The sequence below is a fragment of the Syngnathus acus genome, chromosome 6 (assembly GCF_901709675.1).
Source record: "Syngnathus acus chromosome 6, fSynAcu1.2, whole genome shotgun sequence".
Taxonomy (NCBI): Eukaryota; Metazoa; Chordata; class Actinopteri; order Syngnathiformes; family Syngnathidae; genus Syngnathus; species Syngnathus acus.
Genome location: NC_051092.1, coordinates 1,460,175 through 1,480,300, shown reverse-complemented (window position 1 = coordinate 1,480,300; position 20,126 = coordinate 1,460,175). Strand labels below are relative to the sequence as shown.

Here is a 20,126-nt window from a genome sequence, read left to right as displayed (position 1 = left end):
AAATATCTTCCGATTCACATCTCTCAAAAGGTGATTCGATACCTAACTCGATACAATCGAGTGCGATGCGATTTAAAGACGGGATATTTTAAACCATCATTGCTTTTACGACGATCCGACTCAAGCGGGAAGGCCGAGAGGAGTGATAGGCCACCCGAGTCGGGTTGGCACTCGCCCCCTATGCCAGATAATCGATTTAACGAAAGGCCTCGTGGGTGACCTAATTTTGCCTTGCGTAACACCACCCAAAAGCGCAGTGCCTGTTCTGCTGAAGACGCTCCCATGCGCTGTCAGCGTGCAGCTCTGTTTTTCTTTATGTTTTCCTCCTCTTCCTCTCCCCCCCCCCTCCCCTCCCCGTGTGCCTCTCTCCCAATAAAGATCAAGAGTGAGTGTTGTTCTTTGGTCTCCCTCATCCTTAGCTTTCTCGCTATGTCTTTTGCTGTGGCAGGCTGTGACGACTTGATCAGCTCCGTCTTCGAGTTTGGGAAAAACTTGTGTTCGATGCACCTGTCTGAGGATGAGATCGCCCTGTTCTCCGCCTTTGTGTTGATGTCTGCTGGTAGGTGTCAGTCACAGTGCAAAAAGAGAGCCCTGAATTTGCCGTGACAAGGAACAAATGTAGCCACCCGCCTGTTTCTTTAAGTGTCTACAGCTAAAATTAACACCCTGGATTTGTTTTCTTCTATTATCGCACGGAGATTCCTGACTATTGGTGTGATCATTTGATTTCGCAGACCGATCCTGGCTCCAGGAAAAGGTGAAGGTGGAGAAACTCCAGCAGAAGATCCAGTTGGCTCTCCAGCACGTCCTGCAGAAGAACCACAGAGAGGACGGAATTCTTACAAAGGTACACTCGATGTTTCCAAAATGTGTGTCGCCCTGGCGAATCCTCTAGGGCTGTCGCTGTTGATTATTTTTAGAATCGATTATTCTCACGATTAATCGACTAATTTGAGGCCGACACTAAAAGATTTGGACCATTCAGAGATTTAAAAAAAAGCCTCTAAATAATGACTCAATGATTAAAATAGTAGTCAATTCATTTGATTATCAATTACTTGTCGATTAATCGATTAATTTTAACAGCTCGTACCTGTAAATTGATGACTTTCCAGAGCTCAACAGCCATGTTTGTTCAAACATGAACATTTCATCGCCATTTTCAACACTACACTGGTGACTGATAATTTTTTAAATAAGATTAAAATTTCATCATCAAACAGAGCAAGCCATTTTCAACACTAGACTGGTCACTGAATTATTATTATTATTTTTTTTTTAAAAACACCCACACATGTTGACTGACCAACAGCATAGATTTATAATATGAAATTGACTTAGCTTTCAGAGTAGTTCAGTCAAATTTGACATACCAGTTATCGTTGTGTCTCCTCACGATAGCGGGGCCCACATGCCATTAAAGTTGCCCGATAAGGTTTCATCCCAACACATTTTCATTTGTATTGAAACCCAAGCGGTGCCTTATCAATCGTCATGTCAGACTTCCTCACGCCTGAGCGCTTGTCTCAATATTTACACGTCAAGTTTGTCCCCGTGCGGGAGTCAAAAGACGGAGAAATACATTCGGGCACGGTGTCCTCCCGGTCTTGCTGTGAATCTAAACAGCTTGTCTCTTCTCCGTCTCTCCCCACAGTTGATATGCAAAGTGTCGACACTGCGGGCGCTGTGCAGTAGGCATACAGAGAAGCTCACGGCTTTCAAAGCAATATACCCAGACATTGTGCGTGCCCACTTCCCCCCTTTATATAAGGAGCTGTTTGGATCAGACTTTGAGCAGTCCATGCCCGTTGACGGGTAGCGGCCCTGCCAGGTGCCAGCGCGCCCGCCAGCGCACCCTAGGGGAATGTGGAGGAGGAATCTGAGACACTTTATATCGGTGCCCCGCACAAACCGGAGTGGACAAGATGGCACGCTGCTCAACATCTTCTTTTTCATCCAAGAGTAAGGCTGGTGGAGTTGCTTCTCAAGGTTTTACTTCTTTGGAAGACTTTTGGGGAGGGGGGGGGGGCCAACATGAGGACAAACCATTTCTGCCCCGTTTGAACTTGACCATTTTTTGCGCATTTTAAAATGATGGATGTCAATCATGAGTTCATTTACCGGGATTTAGTTGAACGATATCGTTTGACTTGAAATTGTGTAAATCCTTCATTTTGATGTTTCAATTTTTTTTATTAGACACTGAAACCTGCAATAATTGTCCCACACGTTTAAAAGTGAAATGCGCACAATTTGGTCACGTTCTGCTTTTTTGTGGGGGGGGGTTGTTTTCCTTTCTCGTATTCAGTCGTATCTTTTGGACGCAAACTCGCAGCAACTCGGAGGAAGGGGGGGTCTGTCGACACGTTGATGCAATCGGCACCTCTCTGTGGACAATCGTTTGAAGATCTGAGAGAGGGGGGAAAAAATAGAATTCTGGTAATTCTACTGAGATGATTTTTAGTTGTCAAAAAAAAAAGAAAAACCTCCATCCACCATTGTTGCATAGTGAAATCATGTAAGGCCATCTGCTATTAATCCTTCTCTGGACGGGTGCCCCAGAGAAGCACGGGGCACCGACACATTGAAAAGGCTCCATTCCACCTGTTTTATAATGTACTACAGGGTATATGGTCATAAGTACTTACTATACAGAAAAAAAGTAATGTTTATAGAATCTATTTTAAATAACATGTATGATATTCGTAGTTAGACGATTCTTAATTGTTCAATTGATAAGGCACTTTTCTTTACACCTTTGTTTAATTTAAGACTTGTATATTTACCTAGTGATGTGTTGCATGTGCACAAGAAGAAATACAAGTTGAAACCACAGCCGCGGAGGCTCGTCCCGGGAGCTGGAGATGGTCGTGGGGCGGGCGGGCGGGCGGCTCGGCGTTGCGGCTTTGTTGGTCTTGAGAAGGCGGATGGATGAGAGATAGGCCCACCTTAACCAATTTATTTAGCGCCTGCACAATGAGATGCAAGTGAGGCTCAGTTTTGGTTGATTCTTGCTGGTTGTGTTCAAACTGTGACCTCTTGCTAATATTTTGCTTCTCATGTAAGGTCACCAAAATATTAGGCATACCTTTAAGTGTCCATCTATTGTTCTATGCCACTGCAAATTAGAAGCACAATAATTAGGATATTTTGAAATTATTATTTTTCTATTGGGGTCAATCGAAACTGAGCAAAAAAAAAATCTATCATACTTGCAGTTATTAATTTAGTGAGTTAAAGCAAATTTAATGAATGAGAATATCAAAGCACAAAACTTTATTTGAATAAATCTCGCCAAGTATTTACAATTTACAATGATCAATTCCCCAACATTCCCAGGAAATCACAATGCCCTATCACTAGAGATGCCCCTAATATTTTGTTCAGCGGGTATTGATTTGCATCCCTCACCGCAATCCAATTGCCCCATCTAGCGGAAGGCGGAGGTACAGCAAGTAACAAAACTGCCTCATGACACTGAAATAGATTTTATTTCTGTTTCTGGAGTGGCTTTATCTGCCTTCTCAGGCCAACAACGCAGGGAAAAAAAAAACAATGAAGGGAACGTGAATATTCAAAGCCTTGTCTGGTCGTAAAGCTTCTATTTTTGTAACACGTTTTTTTTTTATTTGGTGAATGAACTCCAGAACGAGAGGAAGGGAGGGATGTCAGATAGCACTTAACTATATTCCTGCAATAATTAGACTAGCGCTTGTTTGTACAATTAGGGAAGAGAAGCATAAAACGCTAGGACAAGTGCTATTTTCAGAATGCTTTGTTGTTGTGCTTCTGTTTTTGTTGAGTGTGTCTTTCTTGTCGGTGTGGTCGTAAAGTGATAGAACAAACACACACACACAGAAAACCTGAATGTGCCAAACAGTACTCTGCTTTCTGGTCTGTTATGTAGAATGGACTCCTAAAACATTCCAGCAAATTCAGTAGCAACTTGGAGGAAGAACTTTATTTTTAAAGGCGACATTTCAAGAAAAAGAAAAAAAAAGTCCGTGAAAAAGAATAAAAAGATATCCCTTTAGAACGTCACCAACCACGACATTGAATCCACTTTTGATTTGCTGCTTGCACACCATCATTCCTTTGCCGTGCAATGTGCACAAGGTGTAAACTACCGCCTTGTGCTGTCACCCCTCAGGGAAGAGTTTGTTTTTGCGCGTCTTTTTTAGTTTCCGTTTGATTGTTGCATTGTTGTGTTAGGGCTGAACGAAAAAAAAAATAAGTGATTCTCCCCTCCACCATATATCGCAATTTATAATACCATTATCAGATTTATTAGAATAAATGTTTTGCTATGATAGTTTCGGCTCAAATAAAATGTACAGTGAATTAGTTTGAAAGACACTTTATTTGTATATTTCAATTAGCCCAGTTTGTGTTCAGGGATGCTCCACCGCACATAGTTGAGATTAACATGTGACATCCAAAAAAATGAAATATCACAAAACCATCTCCAAGAAAAATAAACAAAATCACAATTTTATCAGTACTCATAAACAACAAGATCTGTTTTAGATGAAGGTGTCATCAGGGTCCCTCTTTGTTAGCAAAACCAAATATTCTTATGCAATACTTAATCTGTTTGGGTTGTAATATTTATGCTGTACCTAAGTAATAATCTCTGTTGTGATGCACAAGCCCTGTACCACGAGTAAAACCTCAGTCTCCCAGCAGAACAAACTTTCCAGTCTGGAAAAATGCTAGACAATCCAGGAAGGAGAGGCCCGGCCGGCCGAGAGGATGAGGTGTGTCCGCTCAGGGAGGAGACGGTTATAGACGCTCACACACAAACACACACACACACACACGTGAAGAGCTGGAATTTTCCTGATATTTATTCTGTTTCCTTAAACTGTAGGAATATTGCTCAACATGAAAAAATTAAGAGTGTTTTGTAATGTATCCTACAGTAAAAAAAACAAACAAACAAGCAATATGGCCTTGTTGTGTAATTACGGGTTTGACTGACATGACTCCAAAACGTTTCCAAGTAATAAATCCGCCGTAGCTTGCGGCGACCAGACGCACGAGTCTCCAACAACTATAAAGATGTACAGTGGCGTCTTTCTGTACAGTCACACTTCATGAAGCGAGGGATTGATGTGTGCTAAGTGTGCTATTCAATCAGTGTATAGTTTAACGGGTCCTCCTGTCTCTGCTCTGTTGTCTCTTTGTAAAAAAAAAAAAAAAAAAAAGCAATAGTTTGTGCGTACGTTTGTGTGTGTTTTGTTGTCAGTGTGATTAAATAAATGAGAAAAAAAAAACCCAGACAAGGCTTTAATAATTACAAAGGAACAGGGTGATGTGAATGAAAAGGTCTTGATATATAAATCTTTTTTTTTTTTTCCTCTCTTTTGGAAATGCTGAGCTCGATCCATCCTCAGTAGGTAGCAGTTTCAAAGTGTGACATAACGTCTTCAACAATGCAACTGGACTCACCAAGCCTGTTGGAATACGCTTATTGACAATTGTATTTATATATATTTTTTATTTTTATTCAATTTTGGCTGGAAGAACTTGCATTGTTTATAGCCCTATAATGAATTCCCTATCAAGCACGACACTGACTGACAAAGTGAGCGTTCCTGCCGACAAATTGTGAAAATGTTATGTCACGCTTCAAGGTTGGCCGTCATGTTTTTAACAAAAAAAAAAGGTGTCATTTTCCAAAGCACAGCTGATAAGGTTTCAAAGTAGGAATATAGTTTAAAAGAAAAAAAAATGAAAAGCAACTTTTAGCCATAATTGAATGTCAAGCAATAATATATGTCTTTGTGTATAATTTTGGATTTTTCTTTCCTTTCTGTGCATATTAGTCTTTTGAGCATCTGCATGTAAATACACCTCTTATTTATCATGTTTGGGTTGTATTTTATTTTTATTTGGTTTAATTTGCACATCTGGAGTTTTAACCAGGTGGAGAACCAAGAACTTGACATGGCCTGTAAAGTTGATTCTCTCACTATTGCTCGCTCTCATCCTCTGCTGTTCACTCACCATATTTAATAATATTGATCATGTGTATAAAGGTAGCTTCTGTCTGTATAGGTAAGAGGAAAAAAAAAAAACTGCTACTAAGGCCTACCCGATGAGAATATTTATGTGCTAATCAGCTCCACCATATTGTATGGATAATTCTAGTTTGCTTCTTTCATTTAGTATTAGTCTTAGGGTGTGCTGATTTATTTTGTGTGGTGCTAGGTACGTTTGTGAACAAATGATTAATTACTAAGCCTGGCCACCCTATTAGTTGATTCATTTCACTGCATACAGTATTAATCTTAATATTAGGACTCGGTTAATGATAATGAAAGCGATAAAAGTTACCCAGCCAGTACCTGTATCAGTGTGCTCGTCTTGGGGTTATAAGGGGGACAGTCTAAAATGTTTCACGTCTAAAAAAAAAAAAAAAGAACTTAATGGCTGACACCATTGATTGATAAAAGCACATGATGACAGACATTTGCGATCATCACCAAAATGTAATCAACCTATGCCAATTTTAACTGCTGCAAATATTTGAATGGTCAGTCCAATATTTGGGATTTTCTGGACATTAAATCCCACCTAATGAGGAAAACGCTTAACGTTCATGACTTCCCAAATATTTAGACGATCATTCTAATCATTTCAGATGTTGAAGTGAGCATAAGTCCACATCGCCATTTTAATTTTAGTAACAAGTTATCAGGGTTTTTTTTATGGTAAGCAATACTGAGGATTTCTCTGTAATGAGAATGCTCAAAAGAGTTGTTGTTTTTTTATTGTTTTTATTTTTAACTTGATGGCATTATGGGATAAATGCTACGTTTGTAGCAAATACGTCCGAACGTACTTATGCTAAATGCTAGCATTTATCCTACAAGTACGTTCAGACGTATTTGAGAGTACGTTATTTACCTGCCAGAATATTTTCACTCCAATTTTCTGTAGTTTTATGTCAAAAACAATGAATTGACGTGAAATGTTTTTACCCTTACGTTCAGCATATTAGACTGTCCCTAATTAGGCACTTATTTCCTTTAGCTAGTATCGGCTAAGTAACAAGCTAATTAACGGATGCTTTGTGGGGAAAAATTGATGTTCAAACTGATGCAGCAGTGTTTTGTTTCTCTTTGTCCGATTGTAAGTTTTAAATTCAGCAACAAGAACAGTTTGAGCCTGTAGTTTGTCAAGTATTTACTGTAACCCGCTGGTTATCTGCGTAGGCCCTTACACAATGCAGGGAAGTGGCGCTGGGATCAGGCACTTTGATTTTGTTCCGTTGCCCATTCGGAAGGAAAAAGCGTACACGGAAGGAAGACGTTTCCTCGTCATTGTAGCAAATATGATTATGCTGGCAATAAAATACAGTGTATCACACTGAGTGCCTCTCGGTGTAGCAAAAGCGCATACGTGATTTTAGTTGTCCTTTTAAGATCCGTATTCTGAACTGTGTTTTGTTCAGTTCTCACAAAGTTGTTGTTTTTTTTAACATGTGAAACATGTTCATGCAGTGTTAAAGGATTTCAATGTACGGACTCATTCCTCTCATTTTGTTTGAGTGGCAATTGAATGCTCATTTTACACAGGTTACCTGGAAAAAAAGAAAATATGTCAGTCCACTTTTTTTTTCTCTTCTATTTTTACCACTTTTCTGTACATTTCATGTTGTTGTCCGTGTTGGTCATGTTCTAAGAAAGTTGAAGCAGAGGTGGAGTCTTTCTTTTTCCAAGTAAGAGCAACGCAAATTGAGGGAAAGCTCAGATCAGCGTGTGGTTGTCACCAATTTTCAAGTCACATGTTTGCTACTGATGTTAAATTAAATTAGGGGCCAGATGCTCATGTACCTTTTGAATCCAGCTCTTTTGAACTCTCTTTAGCAGGTAGTCAACTCACAAACGTAGTTTTGCTCCTTCTTGTCTGATGATTCTTAAATATGAAAATAAGTATTTTGATTCATTTTGTAAATACGGCTGTAAAGAAAAATAAGAAATTTAATGTTGTCTTTTAAATACTTTTCATTCTAATATGAATGTTGTTATATTGTACTTAGAAACTGTACCTTTAATATTACCTTTATTAAAAGTGCATTGGACACATCGGTTTTAGATGTGCTTTATGTGCTGTTATCCCATAATAAAATTTACCGCTTGTAATGGGCTTTTCTTTCTTGGCTGATTTCTTGTCTTGTTGGTTCAACTGTTTGATGACTTAATCATTACCTTTTCTTACAATTGAGTCACATTCAGCTATTTGTTTCATTATTTAAAAAAAAAAAAAACGTTTTGAAAAAATAAAGTCAAAATAAATTGTAGTCATTTAGTAGAATAGTCAATTGTGTGGAAAGTTGTTGTTTTTTTATTAAACATATAATGCATGCGCATTTTAAAATATTTAGGTAACATTTTATCAAACCTTAATGTTTACACTAACACACATTTTATTGAAATCATTAACTACAGTGTTTTTTTTATATATATATTGAACTGCAGTGTTGTTTTTTGAACTACATAATATCACACAGACTGGCAATAATATTGGATATACATTTTAGGAATAAAACCCCAGCATGTTTTTGGGGATGAACACTCAGGCCCACTACGCTACTGTATTTGTAACACTGGTCCTGGTGCCATATCAACTGACCATCGGGCCCATTCGATTAGGAGCCTCAAGGGGGCAGCACAACACAAAGAGCTATAAAACCTGCTATTGTTTCCTGCGAAGAAGAAAACCACCCAGCGTGTTTGCTAACTGGCTAGTGGCTAGCTAGCTCAAATGCTCCTACTCCGTACTGTCCAACCCGTAACAGTTATGGAGCCGGTGAGGTGAGTAATTATTCAAGTTATAGTTGTAGTATAAGTAATTCTGCATTAACATAACAGAAATATACAAAATGCCAAGGTATATAAAATACACATTGCTTTAAGGGAGGACCCTCCTGTATCCGATGCTCCCTTCTTCACCAAAGACGCTTATGATCAATATTCCCTTGCACCCAGTGTTAGAGAGCTGTGGAGCTCGCTACAAAGGTACGCCACAATGTACACAACGACAGATTTTTGTCTCTATTCTCAATACTTCACAGTACATGAGTTCTTGGGAGAAAAATGATGAGCGTGACTTCTGTTTTTTTCAATGATACAAGTCCTGCAGAGAATGCCAGTGGTGCTCAGTCTGGACCAAAGTCTACTACCAAAAAGGTTGCAGAGTTTAAAAACAGCAGCAATAAAGATGATTCCCCCTGGGATGCCATGGACACTGACACGTCTTTCATGGACGATTCTTTGGAGTCTCCAGGAGGATTTAAAAATCCCCCAAAAGCAAATGTGCAGATGAAGAACGCGGGTGGTGATGTTTTCCCTCAACCCAGACTGCCCTTCCCGTGTGTGTCCAGTCTGTCCAGCAAAGAGCAGAGGGCGTATGTTGACATTTTGTGTAAGAAATCCAGAGATCCTCCCGAGGTGATGGTTTTCTCCTTCAAGAGTCATTTTCTCTCGGCATTTCCTTGTTGCTTATGCTTATGCAAATTTTTCAGCACCTGAAAGCCCGAGTAGACCAAGAAGTGATGCAATTTCAGAGGTACTTGCAAGATGTGGCCAAAGTATGTGCAGACGACTACAATTTCATATCACAAGGAGCTCTACAATATGCAGAGGTACTTCCGTCACGGCACACAATGGCATTTTTCTCATGACTGTTAATTTTTTTTTTTTAATCCTCAGGATTATTTGAGGGCACGTTTGGAGCAAATCCAAACATTGCCCCAGCTTTATCAGATCTGCGAGATGACCAGTTTGACTGGCGGAACGTTCAACCCGGGACTGTGTCTCACCTTTGAAAAGCAGCTTGTTGTCATGGTGATATATTCTTTTTGGAACCATGTGGTTGCTCTGCTGTGGTTTTAACTTCAACTTGAATAAGTTGAATTGCAAAAGTGTTCTTTTTATGTTGGTTCATTTTCTTTCTTTCTGTATTTGGACACTTTTTTTTTTTTTTTTTTTTTTAAATCTCCCCAGGGCAGTATGGATATCACAAGCCACGTAATAATGGCTGCTGATGCGCAGCTTGCAACGGATTATCAGAGTGTTTCATCAGAAAATCCTCCAGCCAAAAAAGCTAAGGACATACACGCTGTAAGCAATTGTTTCACTTTTTTTTTTTAATTACTCCTATAAAGTAAGGCGCAAAGATTCTTTTTGTGACTGCCAAAGTGGGGATTTATGACCGGCGGGTCTTTTGCGACTTCATTTTGACTGCAGCAGTTTTCACAAAAGCCACTAGGGTGTGCCCAAGATTCTTCTCACCCCTGCCTTTGCGTTGCTCCGCAGGCAATCAGCAGTGACGATAATGCCGAGAAGTTGTGTGCACGCTACGAGCCGCACGTGTGTCTCACCCGGGAGGCCTTGGTCACGCTGTTGGACAACCACGGCCCTGATTTTGCTCAGAGATGGGAACTTCCGGTTACCATTCAAATGAACCATGGCAAAGGTGCAGCATTGCTATCATGATAGTTGGCCTTGAAAAAGTTTTTTAAAAAGAAGCTTTTATGTTTTTTTTTTTCCATTCAGCATTTCAGCCTTCATGCAATTTCTCCAGGAATTGCAAACATTTAGAGTTAACAATTGTATGAAATGCAAATGTAATCATTTTAAAAGTCTTATGTTGTATAGATGAGATTCTAGAGCCATAACTCGTGATTACAATCTGTCATCAAATCCTTTGTTGCACAGGTGTGAGTCAGAAGAAGACTGTTTACATAGAATCAGCCCTAATAGACAATGAAATAACCGTGAGACAAAAGACTCTCATCTACCACGAGGAGAGTTTGAAGCTCTCGATTATAAAGAATGGAACAAGAAACATGTCCCAGTTAATGACCGAACTTCCTTCGCTGGTATCATCCCCTCACACGACTAACATTTCTTATTGCTTTTTTCTTTCTTTTTTTTATTATCAATGACGACTCCTCAATTGTTTCTAAACCAGGAGGGCCCCCAAAGAAATGTGATGTCCCTTGCCGGTGATGACCTCGACTTTGGTGTGGATGTCACTGACCTGGAGACTTTTGGAGAGGTGCCAGTCACGAGATGGAAGAAAACACAAAATGAGCAACTGAAACGTGGTCAAAGTGCGAGCCAGGCGAAACAGCTCGCTAATCCTCCGGGGGAAGGGATGTGCAGCTCCGCGGAAGATCTCAAGCATCACCTGGCAACAGAGCAGACGATTCCGACGGTTGAGACAAACGCCGCAAAGCCAGCGTGCGAATCTGAAAAGGAAAGTGACCTCGAGGATGACAACAGACTGATCATTGACGACTCAACGCCACTGTCTACAGCCGCGACGCCCTCCACGTTTCCCGCCGAGTCGGTCACCTCTCCTAAAGGGCCGACGACACGGAGGCAAGCGTCCAAAAGAGCCAAAGGCCCGGCCGACCAGCTGGGGGAGATCTTGCGCATGCAGACGGCCACGTTCAGCACGGCCAGTGACGTCGCAAGCAAAAGCCACACCTTGTCCCAGGAGAGCGTTTCACCCACCCCATGCGTGGAGCCCCCACGACACACCCTCCCGCTATCGCTCGTGAAACCATGCGTCACCTCTTACTTGGAGAGGAACCGGCCGCACAGTGGAGAAAGCTCATCTGTTCCTCCAGTGATCCACATGAGCTCCCCAGAGAAGAAAAGTTAGTGTCAAGCTGTTTTAAAACGCTCTTGGTAGGCTGCCCGTTAGCAGTTAGCGACAAGCTAGCTTCCCCTAGCCTGCCTGCTCCCTGTTAATTATTATGTAATGCTGCAACATTTGAACACAGTTTGAACATTAACACTGCTTCGAAATAGAAAAATGAAACAGTTCAATAATGATTAATTGACGGAAGTTAAATTGTAGCTAAATAAATGTTCGAGGTCAAACACTTCTAAAAGATTACATTCAACTGTATTGTACTTAAGAGTAAATTATGTCGTGGGAAAAAAAAAAAACGTCTTTGTAACATTACCCACTGGTATTCATAAACACTTTGTGGCCTAATATAATAGATTTGAAGCTCCTTATTGATACCTGCCCTATATTTTCCTTCCACCCCATACAGAAATATTGTCTCAGGAGCTGCAGGCTGGCGCCGAAAACCAACAAGACTACACGTCCCCGGAGAGCGGCAACCTGATGTATGAGCTCTTCAGTCTCCAAGACGTTCTCATCGTAGTACGGAGCTCAGTCTCCCTAGCTCGAAAAGTGGTTAAAAACTCCAGCCAGGTATGCATGTCAAAATAGGTATAAACATCATTTCAATGTCTTTTGAGCTGATATTTCTTTCTTTTCCTTCAAATCAGTTTGTGCCGGTGCATGTTTTGCCCAAGCTGGAGTACCAGCTGTGTCACGGGGTCGAGTGTCTGACCAGCAGCGAGGCTTGCCAGCTGTGGACGGAAACGGCACTGCACGCCACGACAGTGTCCTTCGTAGGTAAAAATATTCCTCACAGTGGCGTAGCCGAGCCGGGGCGGCGCCCCGGTTAGGACTCCCTGCGCCCCGGTTGAAAAAAATCGAGCTTTTTCGATTCTTCATTTTCATGCCGTTTTTTTCTTTCGGTCTTGCGCGAATGTGCTTGCGCTATTCTATGTGCGCGATGTTATCCATTCACCGTTTGCCTCCCGGACCCGGATGTTGTTTTAGCGATCAGCGAACGGCGTGGGTGATGTTCGATTCTTTTTCCTGTGGGCGCGCGCCCCTACTGGAAGAATTCCTGGCTACGCCTCAGAATAATGACCGTGTAGCTTCTTTCGTTTCTTTGGAAGTTCCACTTTTTTATTTTCCCTCACATTGACTGAGGCAAGCGGACCCTCCCACATAAAGCATTTGAATAGTCTTTAGATGACTCACCTCCTCCTCCTCCCACTGCAGTCGGATTCCAGTTTACGCTGTTGCCATAACAACATCCACAGCCTAAAAGCAACCTCGAGCTAAAGGGAAACTCGTCTTCCATCATATGGTTTGCTTTAAAATCTTCCAACGGGTAGTCCAAAGTTTACGACACGATTATTGTATCTGTTGTGAAAACATGGGTGGAGCTGTGGAAAACCCTCTCTGATAACACATATTTTGCGAAAGCCACTTCATATTTTTTCAGTCTCCCACAAACCACGTCAGTGTGTTCAAGCTAAATTGAAACTAAATAAAAGGCTTACGTAAGTTGATATAAGACTTCCCTCTTTGTGCCTGATGGCTCATCATGTGGTCATTTTCTATTTGTGGTTTTTATCCATTTATGACTGAAGGGAGGATTTGTTGAAAATGTAAGAAAGGAGATGTTGCACGCCTTTTGTCAGCGCTGCTGGCGTTTTGGAGGAAAACAATCGTTGTGTGCACTCATTAGCTTCCTCGCTAACCCTTTCTTTCCACATAGCTCACATCAATCCACACACTTCTAAAGTTGCGCTGCTCAGAAGGCTGCCTGACGCGTGGCGACAAAACAGCTCCTGCGGGTTCAAGTGAGTTGGCGCCTCTCCGTGATGATTCTCATGACGATTTCATGATCAATCTCAAAATGCAAAATCAGTGGAAATGCAACGGTCATATTTTTGTCACTTGAGTGACTGCCGTGTACACTTTGTCCACGTCAACATAATGACACCTTCTTATTTGTGTTCACAGCCCGGTGAAGTCACTCAACATTCTGCACCACCTTTTGAAAAAGCTGACAAAGTAAGTCGCTAACAGCGCACGACGTTGAAAAGACAACAAACGCTTGAGATTGTTCATACTTGGCACCACTCCGTCTTGTTATTTGTAACATATTTTCATTAACTCTTTTCATATCATTAATATAACCAACCTGGGGGAAACAAAATGACAGTTCTTAGACCAGACCTCCTTGTTGTTAGCGCTAGCTAGCAGGCCATCTGATCCACTAAAATTGTCAGTCGACGGTCGCTGTGGCATTGACAGAAATCAAACCACTTCTCACTTGATAGAGACATTAAAACTGAGCCGTTTGTTGGCAAGCTCTCTGATCATTATCATTTCCGGACCATTATGCTTTCAGTGCTATGATATTGACCGTTTGGTAAAAATACATTTGTGGACGTAATTCATATTTAATGAATTGGACTAAGTAGTTTGAGAAACTTTCCCAAGTGCCTTCACACGTTTCCTCTCTCCTATCAGTCACTGATAGCCAAACAAAATGCAGAGTGAAGGTCTCAACTCTTAGGGTTTTCGTGATATTTGAGACTTTTTTTCTTTTATTTTAAAACCATTGGATGAATTCTAAACTGTACACCGATTAGGGCATTTGACTTTGGCGGTTTCACTGTTTATTGTTAACGTTATCATTGAGGGGTTGGGCTTGTGCTCTGATAGGTCTGCAGGTTGTCCATACAGTACGTTCTGTTTGAAAATGATCCAAGTTCACTCAGGTCCCGACACCTTCAGGCTTAGAACTGCGACGCAGGTTTATTGCAATTGCGCAACTCCCAATAGACAAAGCACATTTCCCCACATTCCACTCACCGGATGAAATCACGCTGAATGCATTGACACGCCATCTGTGATGCAATGTGTTTTTGTAGAATGGAAGAAGGGCAATACCTGATCACCCACAAACCAGGGGAGCCTTTTGTGACTTTCCTAAAAGTGACCGATGAGAAAGTGTGTCGAACCGCTTACGACTTGCACCGAGTCCACGGCCATCTCCCCCGGCCTCCCGAAAATGGCCCCGTGCCGTGGATACCCGTGGATCCCACCGTGGTGCTGCCTTTTCACAAAAACCACGGACGTGTCCCCTGCACCTTTCCCCCGCAATCTGTGCCACAGGTAAAAAAAAAAAAAAAATCGCACGTGCTCTCAATGCTCTCGACGAAGCATTTTTAAGACTGGCTGAACCAGAGCCAATGCTGCATTCCTGCAAGTGCAGAACCAACAAGCAGGACAAAAGAAAGCATTGCAGTGTGAAATACTCGCTTCTACTGTAGTCAACTCATTGACGGTCATTTCACGACTGACGCAAAGTCGACTCGAAAATCGTCAATCTCGTTTGAATATCTGATGGTGCAGTTTAAATCCTAAAAGCATTTGTCCTGTTGTTACTGTGCTTGCGGCAGGCTTCAATCGATGCAAATGCGGCAGGGACAGCGGGCAAGCCAGGAGGGAAGAAGAAGAAGAAAAAAAAGAAAAAAAACTACTACTCAGCAAATCGCAACAATTCCATTCAAAAAGTCATCCAGCATCCATTTTAAGATCTCTCAGCATGTTATATGCGAGATACTCCATGCTAAAACCCTCAAAGTAGTTTCTATGTTTTCTAAAGCAGCCATGATTGTATATGTTCTCAGTTGTACTTTTCTAAAATGGAAGCCCAATAAAGTTGCAAACCTGAGGGTCACCTGATTAGATCAGAGATTATCAATCAGAACTGAGTAGCTTCAGGATCAACTTTGCAGTGGCTGCTTGTCCAACTGGGTGGAGTCATAAGTGGGTGGAAAGGGGAGGAGGAGGTGAAAGGGGAAGTCCTCTCCGTGTCAGCCGCACTGGCATTCCAGCTCCACACACAAAAATCCAACACATCAGCGGGACTCCTTCGTATTGTGCCAACTTCTACAAGTTAGGTAAGTTTCATTGTTACTTGACACGCTGCTGTTGAAAACTTACTAGCGTTGTCATGCAGTAATGTTTAAAACCTTGAGGGGAAAAAAATAGCTGATTCATGGCCTATCTTGAATTGTTTGTGCCAATGTTTTGTTTCCCGTGTTCAGGAACAATCCAGCCCACCTCACATTGGCTCCACACGCGTGACTGCTGTGTGATTTCATACTGCAGTCCAGGGCGTGTCCGTTCACTGCATGTGTGTCAATGACTAGCGAGTCGCTTCTAATTGCATTGACCGGGAACTGATGACAGCAAACGCACATATGTGTCTTTTATTGCTCCATTATGGAGATGGCTGTAGAAGAATGTGATTACATCAGTAGAATAAACAAAAGGTGGCCTCGGTGACGGGATTCACTCATTCATGATCACATGATGTGTCCCTTTTTGCAGGGCAGTCAAAATGGCAATGGTGGCTGAATTCCTGGGGCAACTGTCCCTTGAGGCTGAGGTCAAGTCAAAAACATTTTTTTACATGACGACATCTTTTATTAAATCGACTAACGTGTTTTTTTTTTTCTTCACCCCACAGTCCCATGAACCAAAATACCCCACTGTGACACCTGCGTTGGATTTTGACCCTGAAAAAGATGCTGCGAGGATAGAGACAGCTATCAAAACTAAAGGCAAGATACATTGTGTATATTCCTGTTGAATAAATGCAGCTGAAGTTTCTCTGTACAAACTGTCTGTGAGTCAGCATCTTGGCTTTAAAAAAAAAACTAAATGGGAAGCGGTCCAGTTCTGTGACCTCAGCGCTGCCAGAGCGCTGTGCAAAATACTGGAAGCTCCTGGTAATGGTGAACAACACCTCCATTTAGTTAGCATGGCACTACTTTGTCATTTGTTCCTGCAAAGGTTTTAAAGGTGCTGTAGTTGCAATTTTTTTGACTGCTCAAGGAAACAAAACAAAAATAAGAGCGTTGTAACTAACAGAGCATTTTTTCTGTCCTTCAGGTGTGGACGAACAGACAATCATTGACGTCCTAACAAAGCGGACGTACTCTCAGAGGAGGGAAATTGCATTTGCTTATGAAAAGAGAGCAAAGAAGGTGCGTATGTTTCCTGTTGCTATTTGTTGACTTACAGAAAATTTGCTGAATCGCTTATCCTCACTAAAGTGACGCTGTTTTCTTTTAGGACATGATCTCAGCTCTGAAGGGGGCGCTGTCGGGCTCCGTGGAATCAGTCATACTTGGTCTGATGAAGAGCACGTCCCAGTATGATGCCTCAGAGATCAGAGGATCCATTAAGGTACACAATGGGCCACAATATTTAGCCAGCCTTCCGGCAGGCTCATTTCCAAAGCCGCACTGCCCTCTTGTGGTGAGAGCGCAGAATGCAGCCTTTTACATATTGTATGTCTTGTGACTTTTGGTGGACTTGTGTTTCAGGGCCTCGGCACTGATGAGGAAACACTCATCGAGATTCTGTGTTCCCGCAGCAACGCCGAGCTGCAGGAAATCAAGGAAGTCTACAAGGAGTGTGAGTAAGAACGCCAAAAAGGCAGAACTATACGAACTCAAATGAAAAGAAATTAAGACTTGTATGCTAAATTCTGCAATATAAACATAGTAGCCATCATTTCTGCAACACCTCGCTTGCCATCTAAAATGGAAGCCTTTCCGCAGTATTCAAGAAGGACCTGGATAAAGACGTAGCAGGTGACACTTCTGGAAACTTTGCAAAGCTGCTGCTGGCTCTGGTTCAGGTGCGCTCTAACACTTTGCCGTCATAATTTGGACATGGAATCATGCCAACCTTCAATCCCGTGCAGACCAAGAGAGACGAGCCGTCCTCTGTGGTGGACTACGAGAAGATTGACGACGATGCCAGAGTGAGTTGTGTCCACACCTGATAAAATCCTCGCATGTAAAAGTTGGGATTTATTTTTTTTAAACTTGCGGTGCATTTCTATTAAAATGCCCTTGATTGCTAACTGCATGGTATTTACCGATCCAACGCAGAAACTGTATGACGCCGGCGTGAAGGTCAGAGGAACGGATGTGGCCACCTGGATCTCCATCATGACGGAGAGGAGCGTCCCGCACCTGCAAAAAGGTTCGGCGGATGCCACAATGCGTGTTTTTGTTTTGTCAACATCAAGCAGCGTATGTTTCCTCTGCAGTGTTTCAGAGGTACAAGAGTTACAGCCCCTACGATATGCAGGAAAGCATCATGAAGGAAGTCAAAGGAGACCTCCAGAGGTCCTTCCTGGTTCTAGGTACTTGAGATTTTCATCTAATACAAAACTCGCACGATTACTTGTATGGTGATGTATTTTTTTTGCCTTTTTTTCTCAGTGCAAAGCTTTGAAAATAAGCAGCTGTTTTTTGCCAACAAATTGCACGACGCTATGAAGGTAAATGGATACAGGACAGTATTATGAACTCAACGTTCTCTTAAAGTGGTACTAGAGGAATGTGTGTGGGGGGCAATAAAAAGCACTTTGATGCTGTATTAGAAATATCAGGTACTGTTTGGCAACAGTGCCACCTTCAGGACGCTCCGTAATTTGCTATCATTATAGTATTTTACGTCACATTCATAGAGGTCGTGGATCAGCTAAACAAGTGTGCCCTGATTTAGAGCCGAATATGTGCTGATGTGTTCTCAATGTTTATTCTCAGAATAAAGGAGCCAAGGAAAAGGTGGTGAGCAGGATCATTGTGTCACGCTGTGAAGTGGACCTGAAGAAGATCTGCTCGGAATACAAAGCCCACCACGGCCAGTCTCTTCAAAAGACCCTCATGGTGAGTCCACGAGTGGGTGACGTCATCACAATACAAGCTGCTTGATTTGACGCTGCTCTTTTGTGCTCCCTGTGCAGGAACACACCAAGGGAGACTACCAGAGGGTTCTGCTGGGTCTTTGTGGAGCAGAGGACTAAATTCTTTCACTTGATAAATCAAGATAACTGGACCTAAAGCAGCAATATTTTTTTGCAATGTGAGGAATGTTGATAAGTATTATTGAAGCAAAATAGCAATAAAGCACCACTGCATAATAAAAGTGAAAGTGTTGTCTTGTATGTAGTTTCTTCTTACATCCTCAAGAGGGCGGTATAGTAGCGTTAAAAACGTGACGTTTTTAGTTGAGCCTTCATCCAGTTGCTACCATCAGATGATTTATTTCTATTTGTAAATCTGAAATCACAGATTATACTTGACATTTGCACAAATGCTCAAAACCTATTAAAAGCGCCGAACATAAACTAAAATGTAACTAAATGGATGCACAAAAACATTTTGTGACGAATAGTGATGTGCATTCCAGTTCTTTTAAGTGAACTAAATCTTTAGAATCAGTTCACTCAAAAGATTTGTTCAAAAGATTATTTATTTATTTATTTACGTTTACCTCGTGTAGTGTACCTATTGAAGTGTCCATGAGGTGTACCTAATCACAGGCCACTTCATTAGGGAAAAAGCTCAAGTGAAAATGAAAAGTACCACACCCGCCCTCACCCCCACCTCCTGATTGGCTGATTGATCTGTGACGTCATTCGGTACGCCGCCATTTTCAGGTGTACATAACAGGCCCTTTATTAGGGAAATATCATGGTCAAAGGTCACAGGTGTCAAGCTCTAGTCCTCGGGGCCGCGTTCCAATATGTTTTCCAAGTTACCCTCGTTAAACACACCTGCGTGAAAAGTTTTAGCCATTTTCACGTTCTGCAGGAGCTAAAACTTTTCACGCAGGTGCACTTAACGAGGGAACCACACGGCCACTCCATTAGGTACACTTCCATTTCCAAGTGTACCTAATAACAGGCCACTTTATTAGGGAAATATCATGGTCAAAGGTCACAGGTGTCAAGCTCTAGTCTTCGGGGCCGCGTTCCAATATGTTTTCCAAGTTACCCTCGTTAAGCGCAGCTGCGTGAAAAGTTTTTGGTCATTTTCACGTTCGGCAGGAGCTAAAACTTTTCACGCAGGTGCACTTAACGAGGGAATCACACGGACACTCCATTAGGTACACTGCCATTTTCAAGTGTACCTAATAACAGGCCACTTTATTAGGGAAATATCATGGTCAAAGGTCACAGGTGTCAAGCTCTAGTCTTCGGGGCCGCGTTCCAATACGTTTTCCAAGTTACCCTCGTTAAGCGCAGCTGCGTGAAAAGTTTTTGGTCATTTTCACGTTCGGCAGGAGCTAAAACTTTTCACGCAGGTGCACTTAACGAGGGAATCAGACGGACACTCCATTAGGTACACTGCCATTTTCAAGTATACCTAATAACAGGCCACTTTATTAGGGAAATATCATGGTCAAAGGTCACAGGTGTCAAGCTCTAGTCCTCTGGGCCGCGTTCCAATACGTTTTCCAAGTTACCCTCGTTAAACACACCTGCGTGAAAAGTTTTAGCCATTTTCACGTTCTGCAGGAGCTAAAACTTTTCACGCAGGTGCACTTAACGAGGGAACCACACGGACACTCCATTAGGTACACTGCCATTTTCAAGTGTACCTAATAACAGGCCACTTTATTAG

The 20,126-nt window shown here is 41.9% G+C and overlaps 3 protein-coding genes and 1 long non-coding RNA gene across 7 annotated transcripts in view; 3 read left to right on the top strand and 1 right to left on the bottom strand.

The window, feature by feature from the left end:
- roraa (RAR-related orphan receptor A, paralog a) overlaps nt 1–6,710 on the top strand; it is a 144,413-nt gene extending 137,703 nt beyond the window's left edge. For all 3 annotated transcript variants that reach the window (XM_037254300.1, XM_037254299.1, XM_037254301.1), the window contains 3 exons: nt 449–559; nt 735–847; nt 1,655–6,710. In XM_037254300.1, the coding sequence (XP_037110195.1) occupies nt 449–559; nt 735–847; nt 1,655–1,819 (389 nt within the window). In that variant the 3' untranslated portion in view covers nt 1,820–6,710. The remainder of the gene's footprint in view (nt 1–448; nt 560–734; nt 848–1,654) is intronic.
- Nucleotides 6,711–7,081: 371 nt separating this feature from the next.
- LOC119124390 lies at nt 7,082–11,158 on the bottom strand. The gene is made up of 2 exons (XR_005098266.1): nt 11,053–11,158; nt 7,082–9,535 (listed from the first exon to the last, which is right to left on the bottom strand). It is a non-coding gene; the product is annotated as an uncharacterized LOC119124390 (long non-coding RNA).
- ice2 (interactor of little elongator complex ELL subunit 2) lies at nt 8,717–15,545 on the top strand. Of its 2 annotated transcripts, XM_037254297.1 has the most exons (16): nt 8,717–8,822; nt 8,925–9,026; nt 9,143–9,458; nt 9,533–9,652; nt 9,720–9,854; nt 10,014–10,130; nt 10,326–10,485; nt 10,728–10,891; nt 10,984–11,677; nt 12,083–12,246; nt 12,324–12,453; nt 13,394–13,478; nt 13,642–13,692; nt 14,559–14,802; nt 15,090–15,249; nt 15,429–15,545. In XM_037254297.1, exons 1-15 carry the CDS (start codon nt 8,773–8,775, stop codon nt 15,222–15,224), a joined length of 2,667 nt encoding a protein of 888 aa, XP_037110192.1. In that variant the 5' UTR covers nt 8,717–8,772; the 3' UTR covers nt 15,225–15,249; nt 15,429–15,545. The 2 variants fall into 2 exon arrangements, with proteins under 2 accessions (XP_037110192.1, XP_037110191.1); XM_037254296.1 differs by lacking the exon at nt 15,429–15,545 and having other exon boundaries at nt 15,090–15,378.
- On the top strand, nt 15,463–18,647 carry anxa2a (annexin A2a). The gene is made up of 13 exons (XM_037254304.1): nt 15,463–15,593; nt 16,027–16,084; nt 16,166–16,259; nt 16,591–16,685; nt 16,774–16,887; nt 17,028–17,118; nt 17,265–17,344; nt 17,411–17,470; nt 17,601–17,694; nt 17,762–17,857; nt 17,937–17,995; nt 18,264–18,386; nt 18,464–18,647. Exons 2-13 carry the CDS (start codon nt 16,037–16,039, stop codon nt 18,521–18,523), a joined length of 1,014 nt encoding a protein of 337 aa, XP_037110199.1. The 5' UTR covers nt 15,463–15,593; nt 16,027–16,036; the 3' UTR covers nt 18,524–18,647.
- Nucleotides 18,648–20,126: the final 1,479 nt, after the last annotated feature.